At 47.1% G+C, this 13,223-nt stretch overlaps 1 protein-coding gene across 1 annotated transcript; it reads left to right on the top strand.

The window, feature by feature from the left end:
* Positions 1-9,980: 9,980 nt before the first annotated feature.
* On the top strand, positions 9,981-10,432 carry LOC118075882 (large ribosomal subunit protein uL29-like). The gene has a single exon (XM_035098254.2). It carries the CDS (start codon positions 9,996-9,998, stop codon positions 10,368-10,370), a length of 375 nt encoding a protein of 124 aa, XP_034954145.1. The 5' UTR covers positions 9,981-9,995; the 3' UTR covers positions 10,371-10,432.
* Positions 10,433-13,223: the final 2,791 nt, after the last annotated feature.

Raw genomic sequence — 13,223 nt, 5'->3', positions numbered from 1 at the left:
GGTGGAATCAATGCACACTTTTGTACCAAGGACAACCCATAATGCATTTTTCACTGCATCTCTTGTCAAAGCTCTGTTTGTGTGTACACACACCATAGGAGCCAACTCCTAGGGGCCAAGGTTACTTTGCCCCCCCCCAATAAAATATTTGAGGTCCCCCTCCAAAGATTGAGGGCACAAGGAGAAGGGGACGACGGAGGACGAGATGGTTGGACAGTGTTCTTGAAGCTACCTACATGAGTCTGACCAAACTGCGGGAGGCAGTGGAAGACAGGAGTGCCTGGCGTGCTCTGGTCCATGGGGTCACAAAGAGTCGGACACGACGAAACGACTAAACAACAACCACCAAAGTTAATGGGCATTGCCATTCAGATGGTGTTGTGCACTGTGCCATGTTATAGTGCAGAGGTTTTCAACCTTTTTGAGTCCACAAGTTCCCTTAACCACAGTTCCCTTAACCAACTACATTCTTTCTATGGCACCCCTGAGGGGCTCAGGAGCCCAGTTATGTCACCCCTTGTCTGCAGAGCCAGCAGCCCCTCACCCCTTTTTGAACACCCTCCCTTGTGGAGTGTTCCTTCAGCCTCCTCTACTTCCCCCTCTCCCTGGCAGTCCTCCGGGCAGCTACTGCTGCCATCCCTAGTCTCTGAGCTGCCCCCCCCCCCCGCCATGGCACACTGGTTGAAAACCACTGCTATAGTGTAATGCGCTTACTGGCTAAATTATACTGTCAGACAGCTTTCAGTCTGCTAATCTCCTGTTACTCTCTTCTTTGCCCCATCAAAATAATGCGTCTCCTCAATACCCAGTTCTTTACATCATTGGAAGACTACATTTGACTTTAGTGGCATACTTCACTGGTCCTCACCAGATTGTATGATTGTATAGCTTTCTAGGAAATATTTGCTGTTGCTGCTAAGTAACATTTATTTCCCTCCAACAGCACTGAATCAAGAACTCTAGATTTACACATCTATCTTTGAAGGGCTTTCAAAAAAAGCCTCTACAGAAGATGGTGCGCACGCTATGGTAACTGAAGTGAAGGGAAAGAGGAGGCCTGATCTGGATGCAGTGAGAAAGTAATCTAAAATATATTAATATTGCATCACATATTCCCTTCTGTATATAAACAAGTGAAATGCTTAGTGACATTTTAAACTGAGAGGACTGCAAATGCTCTACAGAATTCAGAAAAGACTTGGGTAGCAATCTGATAGTGGATTGCTGGGTTAGGATCCAGTGGATCTCTGGCTGAGTTGGGAGATTCCCAGCACAGCCAAGCTACATTGCCTTAACTCCCTCATCCTCAGCTCAGCCGGAGATTCACCAGAGCATCTCCCCCTTCCAGGCTGAGCCTTGAAGGAGTCAGATGAGTCAAACTTGGTTGGTTTTAAGGTGCTGTGGGTTAAACCACTGAGCCTAGGGCTTGCTGATCAGAAGGTCGGCAGTTTGAATCCCTGTGACGAGGTGAGCTCCTGTTGCTTGGTCCCAGCTCCTGCCAAACTAGCAGTTCGAAAGCATGTCAAAGTGCAAGTAGATAAATAGGGACCGCTACAGCGGGAAGGTAAACGGCATTTCCGTGTTCTGCTCTGGTTCGCCAGAAGTGGGTTTGTCATGCTGGCCACATGACCTGGAAGCTATACGCTGGCTCCCTCGGCCAATAATGCGAGATGAGCGCCACAACCCCAGAGTCGGTCACGACTGGACCTAATGGTCAGGGGCCCCTTTACCCTTTTAAGCCCTGAAAAAGGAGTATCCCTGGGATGGAACTAGAGAGGGTAGACTTAGGCTGGATACCAAGCCATTTCAGCTCTGTTATGTGACCTCACAACCCAGCATAAGTTAAGATGGCAAAAAGGGTGGTGTAACTAAAACACTGTTTTAAAGGCTTCTTTTCCCTCTGCAGGGCTTAGGCCAGCTCAGGCTGCAGAGTTTGGATCTGGCGCAACATTAGGCTGGTTTAATTTACACTGGCTTGCTTTATGGAAGCTTCTTGTGTTTAGGATGGTTCCCTGAACAAGCAGGATCAGAATGACCACAACCCCGTCAGAAGAACTGCTGTGATGGAAATATAGGCATTAAATTTTCAGGTGTTTCAGGGCAGAGGGATAATAAGGGTGATGCAGGGTTTTCCCCAAAGCACCTATGCATTTGCAAGACCGACTTTGCAAAACAAAGTATCACTTTCACCCCAGACTACTTAAGGGATGAAGAATGGGTTTCCTTGAAGTTCCTCTAGTCTACATAACTGTTTGTGAGGTTTTGAGTTGTTTTTTTTAAAACATGGCAATGATCTTAGCTCTTGTTGAAGTCAGTGGCAACATTCCCATTAACAGCCACATGGCCAGGATTTTGCACCTGGAAAGTTGGCCGCAGTGGCAGTTTGGAAGCCCAGGGAGAAGCCATTTAGGGTTTCAAGAGGTGCTACTCCAGCATTTTCTGTCTCCGTGCAGGTCTGGAAAGGGATCACTCAGTTCTTTATTTTTTAACACCGAGGAGTCCTCGTCTCTGTTACACCTGGGAAGGTGATATTTCACATGGGGCTGTAATTGCAGAAACTCAAACTAAATGCAGACACTTCAATCACAATAGGAGAGATCAGGCAGCAGTGCCTGCCTCATCCCCGCTGAGCAGCAACTGGAGAGAGTCTGGCGTTTTAACTATGTGTGTTCCAGTGCTTTAGGACTTGACTGTTCCATGACACAGGCATAGGAAACAGCTCCAGGGGGGCGTGGGTGCTTGGGCTCCCACAATAATATAATTGTGGGGGCCAAGCACCCACAAAGTCAACGAGCAAAGCCAGAAAGAGGCAGCCAACCTCTGTGGCACTGCCTCTGAGAGAGAAGCAGCCAGCCAGTGAGGCACCCTTTTTGGGAGATGGGGGGATTTATCCCTCTGAGTCCTCCCCATGGAAAAGGGTGCCAAGCTGAATGCAGAGAGGAGGAGGAGGAGCCTTCCAAAAACCTGGTGCAACGTTGCGCGCCATGCATGTGATGTCACACTCCTTGCAGAGATGGCACCCTTGGACACAGGAGAGGACTTTTGAGACTGGTACAATAATGTATATATTCACATAGGCCTTGCTAGCCACTGAAATATCCCTGCACTAGTCTGGTGATGGGGGAAAAACCTCAGAAATCCTCCATAATGCCTGCCAATAATGCCTGCCAATTTGTTTTGCAAATTTTCTTCTGTGATGTAGGTTTTTAGTGATGGTCATGAGAGCTTCTCAGATTTTCAAAAACGCCCCTGTGCCCCAAAGGTTTGTGGCGGGCCCTCTGTCCAGATAGGCAAGAGCTCTTCAAAGTCTCAGGCGGCAGTTTCTCCTAGACAGGGGCGACTCTACTATTAGGTTAATGCCATTTGTTCCCAAGAGACCTTGCTGCAGCCTGATAGGAACAAAGTGGTTGGGGTCACATATCTTCTCTCTCCCCCCTCTTTCCCAACCCAGTGGCCCATAAGGGGAGGGACACATCACTCTGGCAAGAGATGATGATGAACAATTTAATTTATTACCCGCCCTTCACACTAAGGTCCCAGGGCAGGTTACAGCAAAATACATTTACAGTGGTACCTCGACTTACGAATGCCTCGACTTCTGAAGTCCGCTAACCCGGAAGTATTTCCGCCGTGTGTATTCTGCGCATGTGCAGAAGTGGCACACACGGTCTGCGCATGCGCAAAGTGCAAAACCGCGCTTTGCACATGTGCAAAATGGAGGCTTCGACTTACGAAGGATTCGACTTCCAAAGAGTGTCCCAGAACGGATCGCCTTTGTAAGTCGAGGTACGACTGTAAAAACAATTTGAAACAACTTACAATCACAAAAATAGGGCTGGCCCTAAAAATACTGTATCTACGCAAATTTAATGCACCATCAAGGGACGCGGGTGGCGCTGTGGGTTAAACCACAGAGCCTAGGGGCTTGCCGATCAGAAGGTCGGCGGTTCGAATCCCCGCGACGGGGTGAGCTCCCATTGCTCAGTCCCAGCTCCTGCCAACCTAGCAGTTCGAAAGCACGTCAAAGTGCAAGTAGATAAATAGGGAAGGGTTTCCATGCGCTGCTCTGGTTTTGCCAGAAGCGGCTTACGGTCAGGGGTCCCTTTACCTTTACCTTTAATGCACCATTGAATCTAATGCAGGCATCCCCAAACTGTGGCCCTCCAGATGTTTTGGCCTACAACTCCCATGATCCCTAGCTAACAGGACCAGTGGTCGGGGAAGATGGGAATTGTAGTCCAAAACATCTGGAGGGCTGAAGTTTGGGGATGCCTGATCTAATGCACACCTCAATTTTCAAAACCTTGAAACTAACTAACTAACTAACTAAATAAATAAATAAATTGCTGGCCCCATCAAGTCTAATACACCCCTTCATTTTTGCGATGTGATTTTGCCCCCAAAAGGGGCACATTACATTCGAGTAAACACATCAGATGGCTTTTGAAATTAGCCTGAGGACCATATGCAAGCCAGAGGCTAAGGGTTGCATTTCTGCTTTAGAAGCCAGTTGCTGCACAGAAGCAGATATGTTAGTAGGTTACCACCACAGTAGTTTTAATAATGACACTCTCCCACCCTTAGCGCAACATTCACAATATTGATTCATGCTTCTGGCGCTCTTCCTTTAGAGCTGTCTTATTTGCATATTTCTCACATTTACACACTCAGCCTTCCTCCAAGGAATTAACCCATGCAGGTTATAGGCCACTGGTTGGCCACTGTGAGAACAGGATGCTAGACCTATGGCCTGCTCCAGCACAACTCTCTGTTATTAGGTCACCCCATTTATCCTAACTAAAGATTGACTGAGCCAAAACCACTTTGTTAGCTTCATGGAAAGGAAGGGATCAGACGCGTGTGTCTCTACAAGTCTATGCAAAACACTACACCAGTTGGGGACTATGATATGCTGAGAATCTGTGTCTGTACCTAATCACTCAAGTAAGGGTTGGCATAGTTTGGTGCAAAGGTTAGAGCAGGCATCCCTAAACGGCGGCCCTCCAGATGTTTTGGCCTACAACTCCCATGATCCCTAGTGAACAGGACCAGTGGTCAGGGATGATGGGAATTGTAGTCCAAAACATCTGGAGGGCCGAAGTTTGGGGATGCCTGGGTTAGAGTCTCAAACAAGGGCCTGGGACACAAAGGTTCAAATTCGCACTATGCTATGAAGCTCATTGGGCAAGTCACTTTCTCTCAGCTTAACCCTACCTCACAGGGATGCCATGAGAATAAAATTGACAGGCAGAGGACCATCCATGCCACTTTGGGCTTGGAGAAAAGGTGGGGTATAAGAAAATAAACAAATGTGTCATTTATAGGCATTAATAGCCCCGCTGGTACTGCTTAGAAGAAGAGCACCTGTTGTATACACAAAGCCCCTAGTCCAAACCCTGACTTTAGAAGCAAGTCCAAGAGGGATATGCTAGTGAGCTTGGGGGGGGGGGTGTCACGAGGTTTGAAGAAGCACAGGTAGACTGGGATCATAAATCCTCAACCTAAAAAAATCCCCATTCATTCTAGATCAAGCATGTCCCATGGGTGAAAAACACTATTGGGCAGGGGAATCGGAAAACAAGGGAATTGGGAATGGAATGGAGTATCGTGGGGAGAGCATGGCTGGCAGAAATTCTGAACAGGGGCACTTCACACTGGAACATTTTGTTACAGCAAAACCAAATACCTAACAATGCATTGTATTGTAAGCCACTCTGACCCCCTCCCCCTTTAAAGGTCCAAATAGCAGGCTGCAAATGTGTTTGAAATCAATATAAATATAAGTAAATAAATGTGGAACGTATGTATTGGCTTCTGCGGATGTGAGCACCAAACCACTAGCAGAAAAGAATAATGAATAAACACAACAATATATCACATATTGATATATATTGTGATATATATGTATCACAGTGGAGGGGGGGAACCTTTCCTTTTGGGGCATGTATGACGTGCAGTTTGTGATCCCAATCCCCCCTCCCAAGCATCTCTCTAAAACAAGGTGGGTGATTCATTATTCTAGCCTATGCTACTCATAGCATTAAAATGCTAAAATTGAGGGGGAGGGTAATTCTGTCACACACACACACACACACACACACACACACAAGCCTCCAATTATCTTTTCCACCACAAGATGTTTCTTCTGTCCATGACTGCTCACACTTCAGCAATCTTGCCAGCAAGCTTCAAATAATGTATTTTTTTTAAAAAAAAAGAAAACCCTTTTCCAAAGCCACAGGCATGAACACAACAGCTTGAACAGGCCTAGTGCCTAAGGGGGGGTTAGAGGTTCCTCTATGTAAAGAATGACACTTAAAAACTTGCCAGGATTTTGCAGGCGTGCAGAATTTTTTTATTATTTTAAAAAACAAATAACACACAAACACCCTTTGGGTGTAAACTCCATTTGCCTGGCTGAGCGTTGGAGGCCTCCCCTCGCAGCCCAATCAATGGGCTCCCCCCTTTCTTTGCTTGGTGGCAGAGGGAGGTTGTCCCAGGTGGATCGACAAGGGAGGCAAGTTTTCTGCCTGGAGGAGAGAGGGAGGGAGGGAGGGAGGGAGGGAGGGAGGGAGGGAGGGAGATGTATGCCGGGGCTGGGAAAGCGGGGAGCCTTGCAAAGCAGCTGCGTTGCCCTTTTCCTGCACTCCACTCCTCCAAACGTCTGAGCAACCAGTTTGCTGCGAGAAACATGTTAATTGCCAACGGAGCTCATTAAGGCATGCACATGCAAAACACAGCGAGGGAGATTAAATGGACAAAAGCGCAATAATGAACTGTCAACAATCGAGCCCATCTACAAGACCAGGAGCACTCAAGAATGAGGCATTTAGAGGCAACAAAGGATTGTCTGGGACAGGAAGAAAGGACGACCTAGACTTTTGTTGAGTCAACACAATTGATTACAAATGAGAGATTAACAGGATAGCTTCAGAGTTTTTTTTGAAGGAGGTAGAAGAGAAAAGTCCAATTAAGTCCACCGAATGTTAACTACATCGCTTTTTCCACCAGTCCCAGCCCCGCAGAAATTCTCATTAAACCATCCCTAGCGATCACCCTTTTTGGAAAGTAATTTGTCTCCCTGATGGAGCAGAGAAAGGGAGAGAAAGAAGCGCGAGTTCTTGGCACAATGAGCTTAGGAGACACACTGCAAAGAGCCAAAGGGGGAGTTAATGAGCATCTGACAAGCCGCTTGGATCTAGGCCTGGCAGAACAGTGATGAAAAGATGGAATTGGCCAACAACTATTCTTTAGATCAAACATAAAAAGGCCAATCTGAAACAGGCCTGCTCAAAGCTGGTGGGGAGAAAGAAAAGAAAAGCCCCCGCTGTGGGGATGGAGTGCAGCCCTCAACTGCCCCCCCCAAATCAGGATGGGAAATGCATTGGCATGTCCTGCCCCTGCCCCCTCACCCCCACCCCAATTGCTGAACGGCCCATCCTTAAGCTTCACTCCCCTGTCCTGAGCAATGCACTCCAAAGCTTTCCAATTAGGGTATGAATGGGGATTTGTGGACCCACTACATTTGGGGGAGAGATAATAAAATTCATACACTGTTTTTTAAAACCGTCCCTAAGTGTTGAAGATTAGGGTGAGGTCTTCAGGAGGGGCAAGGTTTCCCCATCATTTACCACTGCTAGGTTCCTCTTAAGCCCCAGGAAGGCAGTGTGCATCTTGAGTCTGGTAGGGTTGGATTGACAGGTAGGCCATGTTTATTTCGGGGAGAGGAGAAGGGGCACTTTGCCATCCTTCTTCACCTGGCAGGTCTGGAGTCTGAAGGGCCATTTGCTCTGTTTGTGGACTGTGCCTGCATTGACTCTGGCTTTGCCGTTTGATACTCTTGACAACAATAAAAACTCCCCCAGTTTTTTATGAAGACCTATAGTGATTCGGCCTCAGTCTAGTATACCTGAAGGAGCGTCTCCACCTCCATTGTTCTGCCCGGACACTGAGGTCCAGTGCTGAGGGCCTTCTGGTGGTCCCTTGCTGCGAGAAGGCAAGTTACAGGGAACCAGGCAGAGGGCCTTCTCGGTAGTGGCACCCGCCCTGTGGAACGCCCTCCCACTAGATGTCAAAGAGAAAAACAACTACCAGACTTTTAGAGGACATCTGAAGGCAGCCCTGTTTAGGGAGGGAAGCTTTTAATGTTTAATAAATTATTGTATTTTAATACTTCTGTTGGAAGCCACCCAGAGTGGCTGGGGAAACCCAGCCAGGTGGGCGTCGTATAAACAAACAAACAAATAAATATTATTATTCAGCGGGGGTGAGGAGAATCTGTCGGTCTCCAGATGTTGGGGGCCGCAGCTCTCATGACCATGCTGGCTGGGGTTGATGAATGCCAACATCTGGAAGGCCACAAGTTCTGCATCCTATGTAATTCCTGGTAGCCCCTGAAGAATGACCAGATCTCCTCCTCCCCCAGACACTTGGATGATGGTTATGACTGATGTGGGTGCCCAAACAAGGTCCTTCTATGGATCTTCTAGCTCTTTCTTTATTGACCCCTGGAAAAGGCAAGGCCAGAGCTAGCCATCCAAATGGTGACTCTTTCAAGCGCCGTAATTTCCCATGGACCACAATGACTTTCTCATCAACGCACCCCCACGTACTGAAAAGCTGGTATTTACCACATCAGGGAGCCTGTTTGTTCTCAAGCTTTCCCACTGCAGTGGTAAACACCATCTGTCACCAGGTATGCATGTGGGGGAGGAGTGTGTGTGTATATATATATACACACAGAGACACACACGCACCTGCCACATGAAACTGACGAGGTAAAATCATCTCATGGTGAAAATTACCATGGGCCAATGGGGATTTCTCCTGAACTCTTCAGATCTTCATCCGCAAAGGCATAGCTATGAGTAGCTGTTGGTACACATCTGAGATGTGGATGAGCTCCCTAGTCACTCCTTTGCTAACCTAGGATCTGCATTGGATGAGTGAGCAGGTGCACTCATGTTCCCAATAGCATCTCCTTGTGAATGCTGCCCGACCCTGACAGAGGTCTCTGTATGTTCCCAAAGCACAGCTACAAGCACAAATCAATTCAGGATGTGTCCAGAACAAATGGAGTGAAGGGTCTAAAAAGAAGGGAGGGAAGGGAAGGCAACCCATACAGACGATGAAGTGTTGAAGCAAGGAGCCTCGTCACATGCTCCAAACGAAGGCGGAAAATGTCCAGTCATATGATATGGGGACAGAGTTCTTCTTACCTCTCAGATCATTATGAATTAATCCCTGACTAATAAAAAAGCAAGATGGCTTGCTTCATCTCATTGCAGTTTTTCTCTACAACAACTGCATGACATCACAGCACCCATTGTTCCACCTCCTGTTGTGACCATAGCAGAATGTGTACTGCTTTGTACAGCAGAAGACTCTGTACCTGTCCAGTTTCCCCTAGAGAATGTTCCGACATTGGTATTTATTTTATACTTGGAAATGGAATGGTTTTGTGAGTTTATTCCACCTTCATTCTCTTTGTTCCATTCCCCCCCCCCCCCCGTTGACCTCCTGTATTCTCCTTAATCTGATAGTCCTGGACTTGTTGATACATACATATCCCTGAAAGTACTATCCTACTGCTCGCCACTGCGGTATGGATTTCTGTTTGGTGTACCTATAGTTCTGTGGATTAGTAGATTGGGGTGGGGGTGGAGATGGCAGCAATGCTGGTGTCAGTCAAAATTATCCCGCTTGTCAGTTCTGATGATAAGAAAATCTACTACAACAATACTTTTTTTAAAAAAAATATATGCTGACTTGGGGAGATGCACACAGAGGCAAGTGGCATCTGCACTTGTGAGCACATATGCGGGTACGCAGTGCAACTTTTCCCTAAGAGTTTAAAAATATAACATGAAGGCCGAGTTTCATGGGGAGGAGGAAGCGGAAGTGCGTCAGGAGTGAGTTCCGGACGGCCTCTCGTTCACACATGTGCACCATGCACGTCTCAATTCCCGAGTCAGCCTAGGACCGTTGTGGACGCGATGGCCAAAATCAAAGCCCGCGATTTACGAGGGAAGGAGGAGGAGGAAGAGCTGTTGGAACAGCTAGATGACCTCAAGGTGGGACTCTCTCAGCTGCGGGTTGCCAAGGTGACAGGTGGAGCAGCGTCCAAACTCTCAAAGATCTGGGTGGTTCGCAAATCCATTGCCAGAGTGCTGACAGTCATTAACCAGACCCAGAAGGAAAACCTCAGGAAGTTCTACAAAGGCAAGAAATACAAGCCTCTAGACTTGCGGCCTAAGAAGACATGTGCCATGCGGCGCAGGATAAACAAGCATGAAGAGGGTATGAAGACCAAAAAGCAGCAGCGAAAGGAACGTCTGTACCCGCCTCGGAAATATGCTGTGAAGGCATGAGCCCGAACTGCAGCATTCTGATCCTCTGGCCAGCATTTTCCTATTAAAGGTGTTTTGGCTGTGTGTGTATGTGTATGTATGTATGTATGTATGTATGTATGTGTGTATATATATATATATATATATATATATATATATATATATATGTGTGTGTGTGTGTGTGTGTGTGTGTGTGTGTGTGTGTGTGTGTGGAGAGAGAGACAAAACACTGTTCATATATATATATATAGAGAGAGAGATAGATAGAGAGAGAGAGAGAGAGAACACAAAACCTCCCTTTTATCCTAAAGTGTGTGAATATGTATCCATGGAATAAAAATTAAAATGTGGACAGTGTTTCACAGTAGGCAGTCATAGCATAATTGAAATGAAACAAAACAAAACTCAGAATGAGAACACACAAGCTACATATATCCACATGGGAAATTATGTTATACTGAGCCAGACCAGTTGGTCTATCTGGCCCAGTATTATTCATTCCAGGGATGAGACTCTGTGGTCCCCCAAAGGTTGTTGGACTCCCATTATCCTGCACTGTTGACTATTTCAACTGGGCTGGATGGGAGTTAAAGGACAACACCAAGTTTGTGTGTCACAGGTTCCCCATCCCTGGAAGGTCTCAGACTGACATCTTTACCATCATGGTACCAAAGATCCTTGGAGGAGGATGTCGGGGATTTAACTGGGAACTTAAATGGTTTCAAAGCACGGCCTTTCCTACAGAGCTATGGCTCCTCTCCATATCTCCAGCTCCAAAAGTTGATGTTCCGTTAGTCAGTAATGCTGGATAGGAGGGTGACCTGGGGTTCTACCTTCTTCTTCCAACTGAGATGAGAGGGAGGATCATATCCTGCATGACCACATCAAGGAACACAAGAGCTCTCTGGGTTGATGGCTGAAAAGGGCTCTCACACATACAGTAGAGATATTGCTGGTGGTATCTGGTACCATTGGTTATTGGTGGGTCAGAAGGCAGGGAGACCAACATTATATGGAGCCAGTGCCAACAACAGGCAGAGCCAAAGAATTCTAGTTTTGTTCCCATCCTCATCTCTGCTGAGTTCTACAAAGGGCAACACTGAGACTAAGGAGGAGGAGGATGAAGAAGAAGACTAGAAGTGCTGCCATATGGACTGGTTGAAGCAAGCAGGTAGGCAGGAGGGGACTGGCTGGGGACAGATTGAGGTTGGTGGGGCAGTGCCCCATTTGACTTAGTGGTCCACCTCCAGCGGGGACTAAGCAAGGTCAGTGGGCACTGAATGCTGTCTGTTGGTGGGGGAGGAAAAGTGGAAAAAAGAGAAGGGGGTATCCTGAAAGAAGATGTGGCGAAGTGGGTAGAACACAGATCATGAGGATGCTATACCGCCACATTTTAGCCCTATTCACATATTGTTCATGTGCTCATTACTATGACTATGGAGTGGGGTTGTGCTTCTAGTTCTACCCCCCAGACATCACATTTCCTTCAGCACATTGCCTGAAGTGAAAGGCCACCCTCTTTCAGCAGGGGCAAGAGAGCCTTAAGGCTTGTAGGAGGATCATCTTCAGAAGAAAAACTAAGTGCAGAGCACCAAAAACAGCCCAAGCACATCTCGCGCAGGAAGGAAGTCATCCTTAACTATTACCCTTTGGCTGCTGTCCATACAAGTGACTGGCTGCTAATTTTTCTTACGCACTGGATTTGCAGGCACAGTTCTGGTGACGAGAAAGCCTGCCTCCTATCCAGTGGAGGCCAGCCAATTAGGGCAAACAGGGCACTCGCCCTCACACTGGCCTAGAGAGTGGTCCTGGTTGCCATCTTCATCCTTGCAGTGTTGCCCTTGTAGTGTCCAGCAAGGAGGAGGATGGGGATGAAGCTGGAATTTGCTGGCTCCACTTGTCACTGGCTGTGCTGTCACCTACTGTTGGGTTCCATGCCTTCTGCCCTACCACTCCCAATGGGACACTGGGTACGGGGATTAACTGAGAGGGTGCAATGCATCCCTTTGTGCAGCAGAGACACATACTGAACACTGCAGGGTTTCCTGGCAATATGCAAGTCGTCGTCGTCGTCCCCCCCCCAATTCCACCCATGATATTGGAAATAATTTTGCTAGTATAATTGGAAGTGAGGGCACCATGTGGCTTCTTAAAGCCAACTGATACAGGAAGGAGGGCACCAGAGACCCTTTGGTGTCATATTATTTTTAAAAAAGATAAAATCTCGTGAACTGCCAAGATGACTCTTTCCACTTCCTTCCCTGCCTGCTTTTTGGCAGTCGTCAAGCCGTTCTGCAGAAATAGCTTTTCATGTCTAACCAGCCTCTTCCTTCTGATTCATTTTGTTAACAAACTGGGGATGTCACTAGCCTGGATTGTGCCATCGCTGAAGGCATCCAGCACAAGGAGAAAGAGGAGGCTGACTGCAGGCAAAAAAGCACAATTGTACCCAATGAGTGACTTGGCAATCAAATACTTGGGGGTGAGGACGGGGGAAGAGAAAGCGTCTGGAAATCAGAACAGTGTGGGTCAGCGCTGGCTCTTCAAGCACATTCTAAATACAGTTCATAGACGACACAGAGGAACAGTGACAGACTTCACTTCATTCAAGCACCAAACCAGTTTCGAGAGATTAGGTCTCACACAGTTATTTTTGCTATGGGTATTTTTCTCCTCCTTCCAAGGAAGCACAAAGGCTAGCTGATCTCTCATTTCCTTTGAGTTGTCATTGCTATTAAGTGATTAAGAATATACAATACCTCTTGGGTCTCTCTCTGTGTTATTATCTGGCATACAGTTTCAGGTTTATGTCTGCAAAACCGCAAGAGAAATGCGTAATTTAACTGGGCTGGCTGGTAAGACACAGTATAAAAG

Source organism: Zootoca vivipara, chromosome 2, assembly GCF_963506605.1.
Source record: "Zootoca vivipara chromosome 2, rZooViv1.1, whole genome shotgun sequence".
Lineage (NCBI taxonomy): Eukaryota > Metazoa > Chordata > Lepidosauria > Squamata > Lacertidae > Zootoca > Zootoca vivipara.
Note: the sequence above shows the minus strand (reverse complement) of the source record. Positions and strands in the feature narration are given on the sequence as shown.